This window comes from Phocoena phocoena, chromosome 12, assembly GCF_963924675.1.
Source record: "Phocoena phocoena chromosome 12, mPhoPho1.1, whole genome shotgun sequence".
In the NCBI taxonomy this organism is placed as follows: domain Eukaryota; kingdom Metazoa; phylum Chordata; class Mammalia; order Artiodactyla; family Phocoenidae; genus Phocoena; species Phocoena phocoena.
The window spans coordinates 67260727-67282091 of record NC_089230.1 but is presented as its reverse complement, the minus strand read 5'-3'; the positions used below and the strand labels follow the sequence as shown (position 1 = coordinate 67282091).

Here is a 21365-nt window from a genome sequence, read left to right as displayed (position 1 = left end):
CTATGTGGAACACCTTAGAATATAAATTTCTACAGTGCTATTAATAGTTGTATCATCAACAACATTTTTTCAGACTTTGTGCTTCACTCTGGAGAAAAGAGTACGGCATCTTGAATTTCTTCACTGGGTAATTTAAAACCGAGTTATAATGTGGACACCAACTGCACACATGTTACTTGAGTTCAGCATCAAAGTTGTAAACGAAAATAGTAAACATGCTCTCTCTCAAAGCTGTTACTATTTAACAAAACACATTCAAATCAACAAAATAGTATGAATATATATGACCATAAATGTTTTTATTAACTGTTTTGGGCTTTTTAAAAAACCTCATTTTAAATACTTAATTCTAATTCTACTCTACTCAAGTAGACTATAATAGCAAATACATATCTAGTGCTTACTATTTACATTCCAGCTGCTGTTCGAGTTACTAGTAAGTTCTGATTCTAATAAGAAAGCCATATACAGCAGTTTCAGCTTTTATGTAACACAGTAACCTCAGGGAGAAGAAAGTGAGGGCGTTCCGAAAACTTAACTACGTAGTCTATAGACCAGTGTTCTTTGTAAAACATTTATATCGACACCCAGTTTTAGGAACTAAAACCCTTGTATAAATTTGTATTACTATTCTAAAAAAAAAAAATTTGTATTACTATTCTAGAAAGGAGAGTGCCGTTTTTCAGGGGACTATATTCCACTTGGTCTGTCTCTGAGGCCTATTAACCAATAAAACCGTTCTATTCTGCTGCTCTGGGACATAAGCAACAACGAAAAGGAGTAATGACCTTAGACCATAAATAAGTTGTCAGGACAGCCAAGGGGACGAAGGAGAGACGATTAGCGCCAGGACTCGAGTTCCTCCCAGCGACCGGCGGCAGAAGGGGCGGAGCACGTTTCCGGCGAGGCGCTGGAGGCGGGGCGCGGGGGCTCTGGGGCGGGTCTCCCGGGAGCTGCGGAGACAACCGGCGCAGGGAACGCCGGGCGTGTGCGCAGACTCAGTCGGCCGCCTGGAGGGAGCGACGTAGCGGGCGGTCGAGAAGAGCGCTGACCGGTCACCGGCTGTGAGCACGATGAGACCCGGAGAGGAGAGGCCGGTAGAGGGGGGCGCCTGCGCCGCCGTCTTCGAGGTGGAGCTGCTGAAGCTGCGCGCGGCGGAGTGCATCGACGAGGCGGCCGAGCGCCTGGGGGCCCTGAGCCGCGCGATCTGGAGCGAGCCCGAGCTGGCCTACGAGGAGCATCATGCCCACGACGTGCTGACGCGCTTCTTCCAGAGCGAGCGCCCGGCCGCGTCGTGGGCGGTGCAGCCGCACTACCAGCTGATCACGGCCTTCCGTGCCGAGTGGGGGCCGCCGCGGGGCTGGGCGGCGCCGCGCCCGCTGCACCTGGGCTTCCTCTGCGAGTACGACGCGCTGCCAGGCATCGGGCACGCCTGCGGCCACAACCTGATCGCCGAGGTCGGGGCGGCGGCCGCGCTGGGTGTCAAGGGGGCCCTGGAGAGCCTCCCTGAGCCGCCTCTGCCCGTGAAGGTGAGGTGGGGCCCGGGCTTGGGATTCCCATCGCCAGCCCAGGCCGGGACCGGCCCGAGAAGGGCGGGAGCCGGCGGTTCCCGTGCGCCTCCGTCCCTTCCCACCCCGGGGCAGGTGTAGGGGACAGCACTCGACGTCCTGGCTTTTTCTAATAGGCAGAACCCCTGGATCAAAGTCAGTAGTTCATGAGTTGCCGACCTAGCGACATTTTGCAGATTTTTGCTTTTTCTCTCCTGCGTAGTTGTAAACAATTGAGTGAACTCTCTCCCTTAGGAAAGAACTTAGAACCAAGCCTGGTTTTCGTGATGGCTTATTTTTGGTAACAGGGGCAATCGCAATTTGCTGACAAGGTTGTGCAATCTCTGGGAGGAGGTAGTTATTATAGGGAAACCTGCAGACCCTCTTCGTTAGCCTCCAAAAAATCCTTTGTTTGTGGCAGTCCTAGGAGCTGTTGTGATTAGAATCATTGGAATTTGGATAGGAAATGTTCAGTCGTTAGAACTACAAAACCTCTAGAAGTATACAAAAAATGGGAAGAGAGTGAACATTAACTACATGATCCTTACGTCTTAAAGTTTATTTCGCGATTTTAAGATATAGCTCGATCCTTTAAACGGGGAAGTGTTTATGTTAGCCACAGGGCAAGTTTAACCTTGTGTTACTCTGTTTTTCCAGGTGGTATATTCTTTCTGTGGGCTAAGATTGAATCACCACTGCTCAGGTTAAGGGGAAGACTAATGTTATATTTTAATATTCTTTAGCCCATTTTTTCCAGTGTCAGTAACCTTTCTCTTTTATCCTTACAGTTCCATCTTTTGTGGCTTTTTCTCTTTAGCTGCCTTCTCTTTTCTGCCTCTGGGCCTTGTTTTTCGTCTGGCTAGGTTTTTGTTTTGTTTGGGGGAGGAGGTGTCCTTTGCCATTGCATGAAGCACTGGAGAGATTTAGCTTTAACCAGGTTTGTGAAAGGTTCAGAGAAGTCAACAAGATTTAACCTGAAAAGTCAGATTTCATGAGTCAAGGGTTAAGAATAAAAAGCAGTTTAAGAGTTTGGGTGCTTTATAACTTCTGACTAAAGCAAGACTTTGGGAAATACACACACTTCTGATTTTGAATGGTAATACTCAGTTTTAGTAAGGTTATCTGTCTTATCTGAAAATGGAATTTATGTTGATTCTCTTTGCAAGCCAAGAACTTTTCCAACTTGTTTCATTGTGTTCTTATACGTGACCTTGAAAGTATATTAGTTGTTTATAATTTTTCTTTGCTTTTAAAAATTGTTTGAAGAAGTTAAGTTTAAATATCAAAGTAAAATGTTTATTCTGTAAAGTTCTCTTTTGTTTAATTAGGTGTTTGGTGACCAATAAATCTGCCTGGTTGAGCTGGTGGAATCGAATTAGTAAGTTTGTGTAATAGTTGGCCGTTTCTAACTGTGGTGTTAAGATTTATTCAATGCTTTTCATAAAGGATGAATGCGTTAAGACCTTCTAAAGAGGTAGTTTGGTAAGGAAACAGAGTTCAGGCCTGAAGGTCAGGGTATCTAATCCCAGCTCTGCTTTAAGCCTTGCTCTGTGATCTGGGGCAAGACATTTCACTCCATGCCTCAAAACCACCCTTCCTAAAATGAAGATACAGATCACTCACCTACCTCACAGGGTTGTTGTGAGGATAACTAATAAGTAACTAGAAAGTTCCTTACCAGTAAAAGTCTTATGAATAATTATATACACATACACTAAAAGACAGTCAAAAATAAGCTTTAAAAGTAAGTCCTAAATAATTTTGAGGAACTTAGTATATAGTACTTACTTCTTTTCATCTTTGACATTAATTCTATAAAATTGTGTTATAAGATTGGGAAAAGTTTCCTATAGAGGCTTTAGTACATACTTTGAGCCAAGTTGGTATAATAATGTCAATTGCAAGTTTGTGGTGAATTTAGCACCGTAGACTTATGCCCACTGCCTTATTTGAGTCAGAGAACAAAACCTCTCTTCATAGTTTGATTTAGATTGTGAATACATATGCAAGGGAACCTGACTGATATTGCCTGCTAGGATTTTTTGTTGCTCTGACACAGGTATTTCTTTCTAGGTAATTGTTCTGGGAACCCCTGCAGAAGAAGATGGTGGTGGCAAAATTGATTTAATCGAAGCAGGGGCTTTTAAAAATCTTGATGTTGTTTTTATGGCCCATCCATCTCAAGAGAATGCTGCTTATCTACCTGATGTGGCTGAACATGAGTGAGTAATCAAGTTGAAATAAACTTCGTAGTGGAAAACAGGCTATTAGAATACTTTAGTGACTTAACTGGAGGCTAAAACTCCGCACTTCTGCATTTAAAAAGTAAATTGAAAAAAAACAGTAAATTGAAAGATAATGATGTGATATTTGATTTCCATTGAACGGCATTTGGTAGGCCCCTTCTAATTGAGATTTAATATGGTGTTCATAATTGAACTGTTAAGATACTGCCTAAAAAGCGTAAGAATAGCAAACAATATGTTGACATGTATGTTCTATTTTGAATTGAGAGGAATCTGATTTCTGGACAATGTCCATCCTTTGATATGGAGTTGCATTTGCAGCTGAATAGATCTGCAAGAGACAGCTTTGTTAGACTTGGGAAGAAAACACACTTCTCTAGTTTACTTATTTTGAGCTCTTTGCAAAAAGGATAAATTATGTTCCTGACGAAAAAATACAGAAACTGACTAGCTGTGGATTTGATTGGAATTTGCCAATATATCCTTTTCTGATTTGTCTGGTGCTGAAACTTTTTTTTTCTTTTTTATCTTTCTCTATGTTGAAAAGCTCACTTTTTTTGGTACCTAGGAGCATGCATCATTTAAGTGGTTTAAATTTTTTACATCAGAAATTTCAACCACAATAGTTAATGGTCCAGTTAGGGGTCTGGTCCCAAGGAGCCATGGCTCAGCTGCTTGAGGAAAACCCCATGTTCTCCTCTGCAGTAGCCTGGGAGTAATCGCAGAACCACCCCAGCAGTGCTTCTAGATTGTGTGTTCAGTTATCCTGCATTTCTCTGCATCCCTTGTTTTCAGAGGGTGACTATTTTAACTGTTCTGGTATTTTTGGTCTTATCACCAGGAATTGGTATTGTGACAGTAGGAAGAATCTTTCAACTCCGTTTCAGGGATGCTGTACAGTAGTACACCTCTGGAAAACCTTAGAGGTTAGAAATCTCTGCCAATGCCTCTGGCTAGAAGGGACCAGTGGCTGCAGGCAGGCTTCCCAGTCCATTAGCCTTCTAGGATTTAGGTTTAGGTAGGCTTCTTGGCCTTGATTCTGAAGTCAGTCCATTGGGCCTCAGGCCTTTTCTTAATATCTGGCTTCTTAGATTTTTCATTTGCCAACTTTTAAGATGGAAAGGAGAGCAAGAACAAAAATTTAATTTAAAAAATTACTAATCTATTCATGCTAAAAATCTGTAACAATAAATAAGATAAAGCACTATGTCCCTATTAATCACCTTTTTTCACATCCAGTCCCTTTTCTAGAGATATATGTTCTCCCAGGACTTTGGGGGTATATTTATAGACATAAAATAGGTACATGTATAAATTAAATCTTAAAGGAGGATTTTCCCCCCTCTGAAATAGTCTGCTAAGTATATTGTTGATCTGGCTCTTGCTTTTTAAAATTAAACAATGTGTCTTGAATATCATTCCATATCAGTTTTTTTTAAATGTTCTTTTTTTAAAAAATAAATTTATTTATTTATTTTTGGCTGTGTTGGGTCTTCGTTTCTGTGCGAGGGCTTTCTCTAGTTGTGGCGAGCAGGGGCCCCTCTTCATCGCAGGCCTCTCACTATCGCAGCCTCTCTTGTTGTGGAGCACAGGGTCCAGATGCGCAGGCTCCGCAGTTGTGGCTCACGGGCCCAGTTGCTCCGCGGTGTGTGGGATCTTCCCAGACCAGGGCTCGAACCTGTGTCCCCTGCATTGGCAGGCTGATTCTCAACCACTGCACCACCAGGGAAGCCCTTAAATGTGCTTTTTAAGCCTAAAATACTAATGCTGATATAAAACAGGCATTAACATTTCTTTTCCTGTAGTTTATTGTGCTTTAATTGTACATAGATTTGAACCCTAGAAGAAATGGTGCTAGAGCCATTTTCATAAAGGGCATCTTTTTCCATTTTATAATATTTATCACCAGTTTTGTTAAAATTCCAGTTTCTGAGTGATGGTGATAAGATACAGATCGAGGAAATAACAAGTATCCTAAAATTTAAAATATATATTTGGATCTTGTTTTTTAAATAGAATGTTTGGAATCAGTAAAGAAATGCTATGAGCCTCCTGAATCTAGCTCATTTAAAAAAAAAAAAGTCTAGAGTGACTTTTTTTTTTTTTTTTTTTTTTGCGGTACTCGGGCCTCTCACTGTTGTGGCCTCTCCCGTTGCGGAGCACAGGCTCCAGATGCGCAGGCTCAGCGGCCATGGCTCACGGGCCTAGCCGCTCCACGGCACGTGGGATCTACCCGGACCGGGACACGAACCTGTGTCCCCCTACATCGGCAGGCGGACTCTCAACCACTGCGCCACCAGGGAAGCCCTAGAGTGACTTTTTAATAATTTAAATGTGGGTACTATTAATCAGGCTTAAAAAGTGTTATCCAAACAAGTCACCATTATTAATTTTTTTTCTTTTGGAGTTATCAGACAAGGCCATGAGTCATGTGTTCAAAGAGTTAAAAAAACAAATGGAGGCAAGTCATCTTTATAAATAACTATTTAATATACAATCCTTTCTCTAAACCTTATTGTTTTTTATTGTATCTGAGTAGACTGGTATGAGAACTATTGGGAAGTGGAAAAACAATTTATAAAATTTTAAGGGAGACGTCCCTGGTGGCGCAGTGGTTAAGAATCCTCCTGCCAGTGCAGGGGACATGGGTTTGAGCCCTGGTCTGGGAAGATGCCACGGAGCAACTAAGCCCGTGTGCCACAACTACTGAGCCTGCACTCTAGAGCCCATGAGCCACAACTACTGAACCTGAGTGCCACAACTACTGAAGCCCGCACGCCTAGAGCCCATGCTCCGCAACAAGAGAAACCACCACAATGAGAAGCCCGCGCACCGCAACAAAGAGTAGCCCCCGCTCACCGCAACTAGAGAAGCACGCGTGCAGCAACGAAGACCCAACCCAGACAGAAATAAAATTAATTAATTACTTTTTAAAAAACTTTTAAGGTATTAGTGATACAGGTATTCTGGACCATTAATAAAATATTGGTCAGGAACAACTGACTTAACGCTAGAATATTTTATAATACTGTGAATATAATCTGATTTTTAGAGGTTGTCTTAACCCATTTCAAATGTCACCTTCTTTCTGTCTTTCCTTGACCTTTCCCCACCTTTAAGACAGGAAGAATTATTTGAGCTTTTGTAGACCTTTGATATAGAACTATCACAGTACAGTGTAGAAGGAGACGGGAGCCATCTCTTCTGTAATTCCAGCACTTAATACAGTATTGCATTGTTCGTTTAAATTGAATTGTGTACAGATTTAATTTGTACAGGAGCTCGACTGAGCAAAATTCTTTTTCTCTGTTTTTTTGGAATGCCTTCTTTGTGTTAGTCACTGTATTACATAATAATAAACTAGAACTAAGGTATGTAAATTGCTACATTATTGCTACAAATTAATTCAGTAGTGTGAATCAATTTTGAATAATAGTTGGGTAGTTCTAGTTACTTGGATTTTCTTACTTTGGTGATACTGAAAAAAGTAATTCCGAATGCTTTTTTATTTCCTAGTGTGACTGTGAAGTACTATGGAAAAGCATCTCATGCTGCTGCTTATCCCTGGGAAGGACTAAATGCATTAGATGCTGCTGTCCTCGCCTACAACAATCTGTCTGTGTTAAGACAACAAATGAAACCTACCTGGAGAGTTCATGGTACGAATGTCAAATACTTTGGGTAATAGATGGCACTTAATATATTTTAGTGCAATATAATTCCTTAATATTTGATTAAAAAAACATTTGGGAACATTTTACGTATTTTATGAAAATTCCAAAATTTTTTAACATTTTCAGAAATTCCTGGGACAGGATACTAGATGTTCATTTATATGTGGGCAAGAAGATAGTTAAGATTATTTGTACATAAATAGAATGGTGATTTTGAGTATTAGAAATAATGTTTTTATGTAAGGATCTATGTTCTTTCTGTGGATTTTTGAAAGTTAGAACTTGATTTTTCAGTTATCTTCACTGTCTCTTAATATTCTGCGGGTATTTGAAAGTTAGAACTTGATTTTTTCAGTTATCTTCACTGTCTCTTAATAACAAAATTTCATCATTTTCTCATTTAAAAAAAAAAGTGGTGGTTACTGGTTTTATGTACTCAAGTGCTGTTAATCCTAAGTAACATCTTTTTAAATTATGTGTATCACCTTAATATATATGCAGTAATAAAGTATTGTCTTGAAGGTACAGATTTATTTTTTAGTTTATTTCCTTATGATTTAAGAAATTATTATACTTTAAGATCTGTTCTTTGCCTGATTTTGCTATAGTCTGAAATTAGTTTGTAACTGCACTTTTACCAATTTTCTACGTTAGTTTCTTTAAAAAGAATAAACAGGAATATGTAAAAAATATATTTTTTAAAACAGGTCATATAAAATAGGTTTTGCATACTTATTTTCATTATTATTTTGAATGGATACATCTTCCTTCTCAGTCTAGTTCCAAATAAATGCATTTGTTTTGACAGTGGTAGTATATTTTGTCATCTTTGACTTACATTTGTTTCTTGTTGGCATGAAACTTATTCTCCCAGAGCCAAATGCTATTTAAAATGGGATTCCTGAGGTATGAGGGTAATTACAGAGGCTCATACCATTGGTTTTTTTCCTTATGTCAAAAGTTTATCATAATGTACAACTGTAATAAAACGCACTGAAATAAAAGTCTCTCCCAGAAGGCATAAGATAGTTGTAAAAATTTGTAGCAGTTTCTTTATAGTCAGGAATCATAATTTCTTAACATTGTATAAATTCCTCAGACTAAAGTACATATAGACAGTTATTTTTTTCCTATTAGCGAGAAAGTGTCACACTGTGCATAGAAACTTGTTGTATAACATCAGAATCTTTGGTTGGCATATATGTGACGCTAATAAGTTTAAATTATTTTTCTTTATGTATATATTGGCTGAAAAACTTTATGGGTGTATTTAAGCTTAAAGAAATGATCTCCAAGCTCCAAGCTCAATTCCAGTAATTTGGTTCTTTTTATAGGTATAATAAAAAATGGTGGTGTAAAACCCAATATCATTCCCTCTTATTCTGAACTAATCTATTACTTCCGTGCACCCTCAATGAAAGAACTTCCAGTTTTGACCAAAAAGGCAGAAGATTGCTTCAGAGCTGCAGCTTTGGCTACTGGGTGCACAGTAAGAACTTTTAAGAGTTAATCTAAGTTATAATCAGAAGTATATATGTGGGCTGGGGTTGTTTATATTAAGTTACATTTAGAACCTAATTTGTCTCCCTTTTATTTGGCAATCAGTGCCTTGAATATGCAAAACCAGTTGACTGAATAGTTGATGTGAAAATCTTTCATTCTTATTTATTTTACTCAGTGTCTGCATAGGGAAGACTGCAGTCGTCTTATTACACAGGACTTAGAATAACTGATATTGCTGAGCTAGACTCCCTGCCTTTTTGCAAGTTATATTTTTCCTTATTGGCAGTTATGCTTTTGGAAATGCTGTATATAGTTCCTGTAAAGGGAACTTTATGGCAAAATCAGCCAAACCTATTTTTGGTGAAGTCACAGGTGTGTGTAATAGTGATATAAATACTTATGGCTTGCTGGAATGAAAGTTAAAATAGACACAGTAGTCAAGAGGTTTTGTTTATTTGACTCATAAAGTCGGCAACATTTATGTACTAATCATATAGGGCATACAGTGGGATGAGAAGCTCCAGAATTGCATAAATCTTGCCCTGGGGCAAGCCTGTAGTCTGGTTGGAGAGAGAGAAGATCTGGATTTGTGCCTCTCAGCCTCACTGATTCTGTAACTTTTGGAAATGTTATTTAGTATCTCTGGGCCTCCATTTTTTCTTGAAAAATGGAGATAATGATGTAATCTATCTTAGGGTTCTTATGAGAATTAAATGGCATAATGTTTGTGAAGAGTTAGGGCCAACACCTCATACCTTATTTTTTTCTGCCCTCAGTAGACTAGAGATATATGATTTATTCAGATAGTAAGAGTGATTCTAAGACAGTATATGTTAAGTGGCCAAAGAGTAAAAATTTAAGCATTCATCCCTTATTTATTCATAATTATAGATATTTAAAATATTTATAACATAAAACATGAACTATTATCACTAGCTAATATCCCAAGGTATAATATTGCCTTATAATAAGGTTCATTATCATTAGATTTGAGTCTATATTTAAGTCTTTTTTTCCTCAGTTTTACTGAGATAAAATTGACATACAGCACTGTATAGGTTTAAGGTATACAACATAATGATCTGACTTACATACATCATGAAATAGATTATCACAATAAGTTTAGTGAACATCCATCATGTCACATAGGTACAACATTAAAGAAATGGAAAAGAAATTTTTTTCCTTTATGATGAGAACTCTTAGAACTTACCCTAACTTTCATGGATAATGTACAGCAGTGTTAATTATCTTTATCATGTTGTACTTACTTACCTTATAACTGGCAGCTTGTACCTTTTGCCTACTTTTACCTAATTCCCCCTCCCGCCAGCACCCGACTCTGGAAGCCGTAAATTTGATCTATTTTTCTGTGAGTTTGCTTGTTTTTGAAGTATAATTGACCTACAACACTATGTTAGCTCCTGGTATACAACATAATGATTTCATAGTTCTATTCATTTCAAAATGACCACCATGATAAGTCTAGTTGTCATCTGTCACCATACAAAGATATTACAGAATTATTGACTGTATTCCCCACACTGTACATTTCATACCTGTGACTCATTTATTTTGTACTGAATGTTTGTAATCTCCCTCACCTACTACTCTTTTCTCCCAAACCCCCTTCCCTCTGGCAACAACCTGTTTGTTCTCCTTATGACCCTGTTTCTGTTTAGTTATAGTTGTCCATTTGTTTTGTTTTTTAGATTCCACATGTAAGTGAAATCATACAGTATTTGTCTTTCTTTGTCTGACTTATTTCACTTAACATAATACCCTCTAGGTCCATCCATGTTGTTGCAAATGGCAATGTTTCATTCTTTTTATACAGCTGATTAATACAGCTGATTAATATTCCATTGTATATATGTATACCTTTAGCTATTGTTTTTACGTTCCATCTGTTGATGGACACGTAGACTGCTTCCATATCTTGGCTATTGTAGATAACGCTGTAGTGAACATAGGGGTGCATATATCTTTTTGAATTAGCGTTTTTATTTTCTTCACACACCCAGAAGTGGAATTGCTGGAGAGTATGGTAGTTCTATTTTTAATTTTTTGAGGAATCTCCATACTGTTTTCCATAGTGGTTGTACCAATGTAGATTCCCACCAGTGGTGCACAAGGGTTCCCTTCTCTCCACATCCTTACCAACACATATTTGTTGTCTTTTTTGATAATAGCCATTCTGACAGATGTGAGGTGCTATTTCATTATGGTTTTGACTTGCATTACCCTAATGATTAGTGATGTCGAGCATCTTTTCATGTGCCTGTTCCTGTCTGTATGTCTTCTGTAGAAAAATGTCTATTCAGGTTCTCTGCCCATTTTTTAATGAAGCTGTTTGGTTTTCTGCTATTGAGTTGTATGAGTTCTTTGTATATATTGGATATTAACCCCTTGTTGGATCTATTGTTTGCAAACATCTTCTCCCGTTCAGTTGTGGCCTTCTTATTTTATTGATGGTAACCTTCACTGTTCAAAAGACTTTTAGTTTGATGTAGTCCCATTCATTTATTTTTACTTTTTTTTCCCTTGCCTGAAGAGACATATCCAAAAAAAAAAAATTGCTAAGTCTGATGTCAAAGAGCAAACTGCCTATGTTTTCTTCTAGGAGTTTTATGGTTTTGGGTCTTACATTTAAATCTTTAATCCACTTTGAGTTTATTTTTGTATATGGTGTGAGAAAGTAGTCCAGTTTAACTCTTTTGCATGTGGCTGTTCAGTTTTCCAAACGCCACTTATGGAAAGACTGTCTTTTTTTCATTGTATATTCTTGCTTCCTTTTTTGTAGATTAATTGAGCAAAGGTGCATGGGTTTATTTCTGGGCTGTCTGTTCTGTTCCATTGCTCTATGTATCTGTTTTTGTGCCAGTACCATACTGTTTTGATTACCATAGCTTTGTAGTATAGTTTGAAATCAGGGCGCATGATACCTCCTTTTGTTTTTCTTTCTTAAGATTGTTTTGGCTATTCAGGGTCTTTTGTGTTTCTTTACAGGTTTTAGAATTATTTGTTCTAGTTCTGTGAAAAATGCCATAGGTATTTTTATAGGGATTGCAGTGAATCTGTAGATTTCCTTGGGTAGTATGGTCATTTTAACAACATTAATTCTTCCAAACCTTGAACATGGTATATCTTTTCATCTGTTTGTCTCATCTTCATTTGCTTTCATCAGTGTCTTATAGTTTTCCAAGTACAGGTCTTTTACTTCATTAGTTAGATTTATTCCTAGGTATCTTATTCTTTTTGATGAGATCATGAATGGGATTGTTTTCTTAATTTCTCTTTCTGATAGTTCATTGCTAGTGTATAGAAATGCAACAGATTTCTCTATATTAATTTTGTATCCTGCAACTTTACGATATTCACTGATGAGCTCTAGTAGTTTTTTGGTGGTATCTTTAGGGTTTTCTATGTATAGCATCATGTCATCTGCACACAGTTGACAGTTTTACTTCTTCCTTTCCAATTTGGATGCCTTTTATTTCTATTTTTTATCTGATTGCTGTGGCTAGGACTTCCAATACTAAGTTGAATAGAAGTGGGCAGAGCGGGCATCCCTGTCTTGTTCCTGATCTTAGAGGAAATGCTTTCAGCTTTTTACTGTTAATTAAGATGTTGGCTGTGGGCTTGTCGTATATGACTTTTTTTTAATTATTAATTTTTATTGGAGTATAGTTGCTTTACAATGTTATGTTAGTTTCTGCTGTACAGCAAAGTGAATCAGTTATACGTATACATATATCCCCTCTTTTTTAGAGTTCCTTCCCATTTAGGTCACGACAGAGCATTGAGTAGAGTTCCTTGTGCTATACAGTAGGTTCTCATTAGTTATCTATTTTATATATAGTAGTGTATGTAAGTCAATCCCAATCTCCCAGTTCATCCCACCCACCCCTTCCCCCCTTGGTATCCATACATTTGTTCTCTACTTGTGTGTCTCTATTTCTGCTTGGCAAATAATTTCATCTGTATCATTTTTCTAATATAAGCAATATTACATGATATTTGTTTTTCTCTTTCTGACTTACTTCACTCTGTATGACAGTCTCTAGGTCCATCTATGTCTCTGCAAATGGCACAATTTCATTTCTTTTTATGGCTGAGTAATATTCCATTTTATATATGTGCCACATCTTTATCCGTTCCTCTGTTGATGGACATTTAGGTGGCTTCCACATCCTGGCTGCTGTAAATTGTGCTTCAGTGAACATTGGGGTGCAGGTGTATTTTTGAGTTCCAGTTTTCTCTAGGTATATGCCCAGGAGTGGGGTTACTGGGTCATATGGTAGTTCTGTTTTTAGTATTTTGAGGGACCTCCGTACTGTTCTCCACAGTGGCTGTACCAGTTTACATTCCCACCAACAGTGTAGGAGGGTTCCCTTCTCTCCACACCCTTTCCAGCATTTATTGTTTGTGGATTTTTTGATGATGGCCATTCTGACTGGTGTGAGGTGATACCTCATTGTAGTTTTGATATGCATTTCTCTAATAATTAGTGATGTTGAGCATGTTTTCATGTATTTGTTGGCCATCTATATGTCTTCTTTGGAGAAATGTCTATTTAGGTCTTCCACCCATGTTTTGATTTTTTTTTTGATATTGAACTGCATGAACTGTTTGTATATTTTGGAGATTAATCTCTTGTCGGTTGTTTCATTTGCAAATATTTTCTCCTAGTCTGAGTGTTGTCTTTTCGTTTTGTTTATGGTTTCCTTTGCTTTGCAAAAGCTTTTAAGTTTAATTAGGTCCCATTTGTTTATTTTTGGTTTTATTTTCGTTACTGTAGGAGTTAGGTCAAAAAAGACTTTGCTGCAATTTATGTCAAAGAGTGTTCTGCCTGTGTTTTCCTCTAAGAGTGTCTGGCCTTACATTTAGGTCTTTAATCCATTTTGAGTTTATTTATTCTTTTACATGTAGCTGTTCAGTTTTCCAGCACCATTTATTGAAAGACTGTCTTTTCTCCATTGTATATTTTTGCTTCCTCTCTCATAGATTAGGTGACCATAATTAGGTGCGTGGGTTTATCTCTGGGCTCTCTATCCTGTTCATTGATCTATATTTCTGTTTGACTTTTGTTATTGAGGTATGTTCCCTCTACACCTCCTTTGTGGAGAGGTTTTTGTTTGTTTGTTTTAATTTATTTATTTTATTCTTGGCTGCGTTGATTCTTCATTACTGCGTGCAGGCTTTCTCCAGTTGCGGTGAGCGGGAGCCACTCTTTGCCATGGTGTGTGGGCTTCTCATTGCAGTGGCTTCTGTCATTACGGAGCACGGGCTCTAGGCACGCGGGCTCAGTATTTGTGGCACATGGGCTCAGTAGTTGTGGCTCGCGGGCTCTAGAGCACAGGCTCGGTAGTTGTGGTGCACGGGCTTAGTTGCTCCGCGGCAGGTGGGATCTTCCCGGACCAGGGCTTGAACCCGTGTCCCCTGCATTGGCAGGTGGATTCCTAACCACTGCGCCACCAGGAAAGTCCCTGAGAGTTTTTATCATAAAGGGATGTTGAATTTTGTCAAAAGCTTTTTCTGCATCTACTGAAATGATCATATGATTTTTATTCTTCAATTTATGAATGTGGTGTATCACATTGATTAATTTGTGGATATTGAACCATTCTTGTTGCATCCTTGGGATAAATTGCACTTGATCGTAGTATATAATCCTTTTAATGTATTGTTGAATTCAGTTTGCTGATATTTTGCTGAGGATTTTTGCATCTATGTTATCAGTGATACTGTCCCGTAATTTCATTTTTTGTGACATCTTTGTCTTGTTTTGGTGTCAAAGCAATACTGGCTTTATAGAATGAGTTTGGAAGTGTTCCTTCCCTGCAACTTTTTGGAATAGTTTGAGGATAGGTATTGACTCTTTTCTAAATTGTTTGGTAGAATTCACTTGTGAAGTCACATGATCCTGGACTTCTGTTTATTAGAAGTTTCTTTTTATTAGTGATTCATTTCATGAATTTCATTACTGGTAATTGGACTGTTCATATTTTCTGTTTCTTCCTGTTTCAGTCTTGGGAGATGGTACATTTTTAGGAATCTGATTATTTCTTCTAGGTTGTCCACTTTACTGGCATATAATTGTTCATAGTAATTTCTTGGGATCCTTTTGTTTTTCTGTGGTGTCATTTGTAACTTTTTCTTTTTCATTTCTGATTTTAGTGATTTGGGCCCTCTCTTTGTTTCTTGATGAGTCTGGCTAAAGATTTGTCAATTTTATTTATCTTTTCAAAGAACCAGCTCTTAGTTTCTATATTTTCTGTTGATTTTTTAGGCTCTATTTTGTTTATTTCTGCTCTGATCTTTATGATTTCTTTCCTTCTACTAACTTCAGGTTTTGTTTGTCCTTTTCTAGTTCCTTTAGGTGTAAGGTTAGATTGTTTATTTGAGATTTTTCTTGTTTCCTGAGCTAAGCTTGTATTGCTATAAACTTCTCTCTCAGAACAGCTTTTGCTGCATCTCATGGATTTTGCATTGTTGTGTTTCCATTTTCATTTGTCTCCAGGTATTTTTATTTCCTCTTTGACTTATTTAGTGACCCATTGGTTGTTTAGGAGCATTGTTTAGCTTCCACACATTTGTGATTTTTGCAGTTTTTTCTTGTAGTTGATTTTTAGTCTCATATGTGTGGTCAGAAAAGATGCTTCATATGATTTCAGTCTTCTTAAATTTACTGAGACTTGTTATGTGGTCTAGCATGTTACCTGTCCTGGAGAATGTTGTATGTATCCTTGAAAAGAATGTGTATTCTGCTGCTTTTGGATGGAATGTTGTATATATATCTGTTAAGTCCATCTGGCCTTAATGTGTCATCTAAGGCCAGTGTTTCCTTATTGGTTTTCTGTTTGGATGATCTATTCCTTGATGTAAGTAGGGTGTTAGTATGTTACAGTCAGTTTCTCCCTATATGTTAGCTAATATTTGCTTTATGTATTTTGGTGTTCCATATGTTGGGTGCATGTATATTTATAAATGTTATATCTTCTTGTTGGATTGACCTCTTGATCATTATGTAATGTCCTTCTTTGTCTCTTGTTACAGTCTTGTTTTAAAGTCTGTTTTGTCTGAGTATTGCTCAGTATTGCTATCCTGTATTGCCAGTATTGCTATCCTGGCTTTCTTTTCATTTCCATTTGCATGGAAATGCCTTTTTCCATCCCTTCACTTTCAATCTGTCTATGTCTTTAGATCTGAAATGAGTCTCTTGTAGGCAGCATATATATGGGTCTTGTTTTTGTATCCATTCAACCACTCTAATCCCTTTTTTTTTTTTTTTTTTTTTTTTCCAGCCACACCATGTGGCTTGCAGGATCTTAGTTCCCTGACCAGGGATTGAACCTGGGTCCCAGCAGTGAAAGCAATGAGTCCTAACCACTGGACCACCAGGGAATTCCCCATATTTGGATTCTTCTCTTTTTTTGTATATGTATCTATTATAGACTTTTGGTTTGTGGTTTCCATAAGGTTTATAAATAGCAATCTATATACATTTGTGGTTATTTTAAGTTACTGATCTCTTTACGTTTGAATGCATTTTAACAACCCTGTGTTTTTATTCCTTCCCCTCACCTTTACTGTTTTTGATATCATATTTTACACCTTTTCTTCTGTGTATCCCTAAACTCCTTATTATAGATAAGATATATATCTGTATCCTTCCTACTAGCTTTATAAGTGGTTGATCTATTGATACTACCTTTACTGTGTATTTACCTTTAGCAGTGTGGTTTTTCCTTTTGTAATTTTCATATTTCTAGTTGTGTGGCGAGAAGTCCTTTTAACGTTTCTCGTAAAACTGGTTTTGTGATGCTGAACTCTTAACTTTTGCTTGTCTGTAAAACTTTTGATCTCTCCTTCAAATGAATGAAAGCGTTGTCAGGTAGAGTATTCTTGGTTGTAGGTTTTTCCCTTCCATCACTTTAAGGATTGATATATTGTGCTATTCCCTTCTGGCCTGCAGAGCTTCTGCTGAAAAGTCAGCTGATAGCCTTATGGGAACTCCTTTGTACGGAACTTGTTGCTTTCTCCTTTCTGCTTTTTATATTCTCTCTTCATCTTTTAAATTTTTAAAAAATTTATTTATTTTATTTATTTATTTTTGGCTGTGTTGGGTCTTCGTTGCTGTGCACGGGCTTTCTCTAGTTGTAACGAGCGGGGGCTACTTTTTGTTGAGGTGCACAGGCTTCTCATTGCGGTGGCTTCTCTTGTTGCAGAGCACTGGCTCTAGGCATGTGGGCTTCAGTAGTTGTGGTGCAAAGGCTCAGTAGTTGTGGCTCGCAGGCTCAGTAGTTGTGGCGCACGGGCTTAGTTGTTCTGCGGCATGTGGGATCTTCCCAGACCAGGGTTCGAACCCATGTCCCCTGCCTTGGCAGGTGGATTCTTAACCACTGCCACCAGGGAAGCCCCTCTCTCTTTATCTTTAATTTTTGCCATTTAAGGACGGCATGATCCTCTTTGGGTTGATCCTATTTGGGATTCTCTGTGTTTTCTGGACTAGATATCTGTTTCCTTTCCCAGGTTAGGGATGTTTTCAGTTATTATGTCTTCAAATATGTTCTCTGCTCCTTTTTCTCTCTCTTCTCCTTCTGGGACCCTGATAATATGAATGTTAGTACTCTTGATGTTGTCCCAGAGGACTCTTAAACTGTCTTCATTTTTAAAAATTCATTTTTCTTTTTTCTCTTCAGCTTGAGTGATTTTCACTACTCTGTCTTCCAGTTTGCTGGTCCATTCGTCTGTATCGTCTAATCTACTATTGATTCCTTCTAGTGTATTTCTTATTTCAGTTATTGTATTCTTTAGCTCTGAATCTTTTTTATGTTTTCTAACTCTTTGTTAAAAACTTCTGACTCCTCACTCTGTTCATCCATTCTTCTGAGTTTTTTGAGCATCTTTATGATTGTTACCTTAAACATCTTATCAGATAGATTGCTTATCTCCTCTTCTCCTATATTTTAAATAGTCTTTTAATAATTTTTTATGTTTTGGCTGACTTGTATCTACTTAGGTTGTCATTGTTTCTAACTTAGATGTTGCTAAAAGTAGAATATTATCTCTGCCATTTTATAATTGGTTTTTGCTAATGCTATTGGGATTATCTGTAGTTTGTGGGAGTATTGCCCATTTTTGATTTAGTCAAATCTAAATCTGTAAATCCTCTTAACTGGGCACATATAAACTGCTTCTGTATCTTCATGCACTGAAATTAATAAATGAGGACCATAGTCAACCTTTCCGCATTGTGAATCTTCTGTCTTGCTCAGGATATGTTATGCCTTTCAGACCAGGCAGTGGTGTCAGTGTCAGTTTGTATATTGGAAATTGGTAAATCTTGATTTCTTTCTTTTAGAGGCTATAGCCTACGGCAGTATTTCTTAAGCATGTGATTTGGGGACCACATGCATCAAAATTACTTGGGGGTGCTGGCTAAAATGGAGACTCCTGGCCTCTCCCACACCTTGTTTAGGGACTGAAGTTGAGACTCACTGACTAGGTGACCTCGTGTGCTTTGGTGCATATATAATGTAAAGGAGAGAGGGTCCTAGGAACTCCCGTTATAGAAAAACATGCTTTTTTAAGGTAAAAGATTTGAGAGAGTTTATATCCTGAAGGGGGGGTGCCTCCTCTTAAACCTCTTTCTGTTAGAGAACTATTGCTAGTTTGAAAATTAGATAGTGAATTTGAGTTTCTTAATTCAAAATTTGTTTTATAATTTTTTTCTTAGGTAGAAATTAAAGGTGGAGCACATGATTATTACAATGTTCTTCCCAATAAGAGCCTGTGGAAAGCTTATATTGAAAATGGAAAAAAGCTGGGAATAGACTTCATTTCAGAAGATGCAATGTTGAATGGCCCTTCAGGTGATTAAGTTCTTTCAAACATATATTATATGCTATTTGAGGAAGGGAAGTACCATCCATGGTTAAATGGTTTTGTTTAACAGCTTTCGGGGTTGGGGGAGGTATTGCTCGTGATTTTTAATGAGTTTTTTCACAAACTTAATGGGTAGGGGAAAGACACTAATGCACTCCTCAGTGAATGTAGAATGTTAAGTGAACAGATTTGTTTTTAGAAATAGCCAACATACCCTTTGCTTTATATTCTAAATATTTCTAGTGTTTAAATTTGCTTAGTTCTAATTTTTAAGTAAGCTACTTAAAGGGGAAATAGAATTTTAATTCATCTCCAGTCATCAGTAAGCAGGTTACTAAGGACTTAGTTATATGGGGGCATTTTCAGTTTCTGAGGAGTAACAAACAGTTATTAGAATTTAAATAATCATAAGCATATCAGGTTATTTTAGGTTTTTTTCCTTTTAAGAGCATTATTATGTTTGCATGTTAGAAAAGCCTCTCTTAAAATATAATAATAAATGTTGATGAAATAGACTCAGAGGGACTTGGAGATAAAAACAGGGTGTTGATGTCATTCAGTGAGATAAGAGTTCAAGAGAAAGAGCAGGCTGGAGTATGGTAGGTTGCTATTAATTATTAGTTTGTTAAATTTGAGGTGTTCACAGGACTTCTAAGGAAAGCTGTCCAGTAGCCTGTTCCAAAAGTTGTTTGGGAGGAGACTCAGGGGTTGTCAATACATGAGAGGTGATTGAAAACATAGGTTTCAATGTGGATGAGGTTGCCCAAGTACACAGGAGAAGGAGTAGCCCAGAGACGAAACCCTAGGGATCACCAGTACTCAGGTGACAGGTGAAGGAAAGTGACTAGAGAGGGAGACAGAGGAAGCCAGACAGTCAGGAGAGTGGAGTCATGGAAACCAAAAGAGTAGAGAGTTTCTAGAAAGGAAGGAGCGGTAAATCATGTCAGGTGCTATAGAGATTAAGGTAAGTGTGCTTTAGCGTCCATTGGACTAGCAATTAGAAATTCATGGTTTGTCTTACCTTTCCAAGGATCTACTGATTTTGGAAATGTTACTTTTGTGGTTCCTGGGATTCATCCATATTTTTACATTGGCTCTAATGCCTTGAATCATACAGAACAATATACTGAAGCTGCAGGTAAGTGTTATTACAAGTGAATGTTTTCGCATATACTCTTTTCGTAGTAGTAGTTGCCTTTCTAACTGTTTAGGTTAGCCTGTTATTACTTCTTTACCTAACAACACCTCAGGAAATACTATATTGTGGTGGGCAGTTGGAGAGGCAATTTAGATATTGAGAGCTAACCAGAAAACTAATAAAGTAATTGTAATACATATGAGGTTATCTTTATTCATTTTATCTACCTTTTAGGATCACAAGAAGCTCAGTTCTACACTTTGCGAACGGCCAAAGCTCTGGCAATGACTGCCTTGGATGTTATTTTTAAACCAGAGCTGCTAGAAAGAATAAGAGAGGACTTTAAATTGAAACTTCAAGAAGAAGAGTTTTTAAATACAGTAGAATAAAAGGAAGATTTAGGAGCCACTCACGGATCATGAAGAAGTGATGATTTTCTTCTTTAATCTTTTTTAATGAGGGAGGAGGGCATGGCTTGTTTTTCAGTCTTAAGGGAGTCATATTCCCCTTACCTGAAAAGTGAGGACACGATGTGGAGAAAACACATTACCTCATATCTAGAGTGAAAATTTCACAAATCTGTATATGATGGAATTGTGACATTTCAGGGCTGGTATGTAATGGCATTTCATAAACAACCTGGATGACACATGGTTTATCAGTGATAACATTTTATAAATCCATATGTTGTGTGAGTGTATTTTGAAAGATCCAAGAGATTTCAAGCCTTATATCCAGAATTGCCACATGAAAGATTTTTTTTGATATAGGGTGGTAACATTGTTCTATAAAATTGCTTTAAAATTCAAGTTCTAAATTTAGGGAAGGTTCATTTGGAATATCTGACTATATCTGTTTTGGTTTAGAGAATTTCTTCATTGACAGTAAAAGTATGCTTTTTATCAGAAATGCTGTGGGGAAACAACTAGAAACTCAGGTACAAAGAATAAGCTTTAGTTTTACCATTTGAAGGAAAATGAAAATGTTCTTTTTTATATATAATTTACTCTGAGAGGTGGCATTAAAGTGCTATTCCTCATTCCATATTTCAGTAATAGAAAAAATGGTAAATGGATAGGATTAGACTCTTCCTATCTTCCTATCTACCAAGGTGTTTGCTTGGTAGCCCCATGGTGTTCCAGAGGAATTTAATTAGAGGAGTGATGTCTGCTTATCTTGAATGTTAATGCCATATAACTGATCCCCTCCACCTAGCAGCCCTATTCAGGTTTCTTCTCAGAAGCTAGCCTGTCCAGCTTGAGTAAACTCAGTAGTTTATTAAGTTTAGGGGACAGAATTCTAAGCCTCCTTAAGCCCCATGCTAGCTCAATATAAACTAAAAAGTATTGTAAGTTTTTCCTGGTGT

At 37.6% G+C, this 21365-nt stretch overlaps 1 protein-coding gene across 1 annotated transcript; it reads left to right on the top strand.

Moving 5' to 3' along the window:
• Positions 1-1073: 1073 nt before the first annotated feature.
• On the top strand, positions 1074-20388 carry PM20D2 (peptidase M20 domain containing 2). Its single transcript, XM_065889093.1, has 7 exons — positions 1074-1529; positions 3621-3769; positions 7310-7452; positions 8802-8956; positions 18713-18848; positions 19892-19999; positions 20234-20388. Exons 1-7 carry the CDS (start codon positions 1074-1076, stop codon positions 20386-20388), a joined length of 1302 nt encoding a protein of 433 aa, XP_065745165.1.
• Positions 20389-21365: the final 977 nt, after the last annotated feature.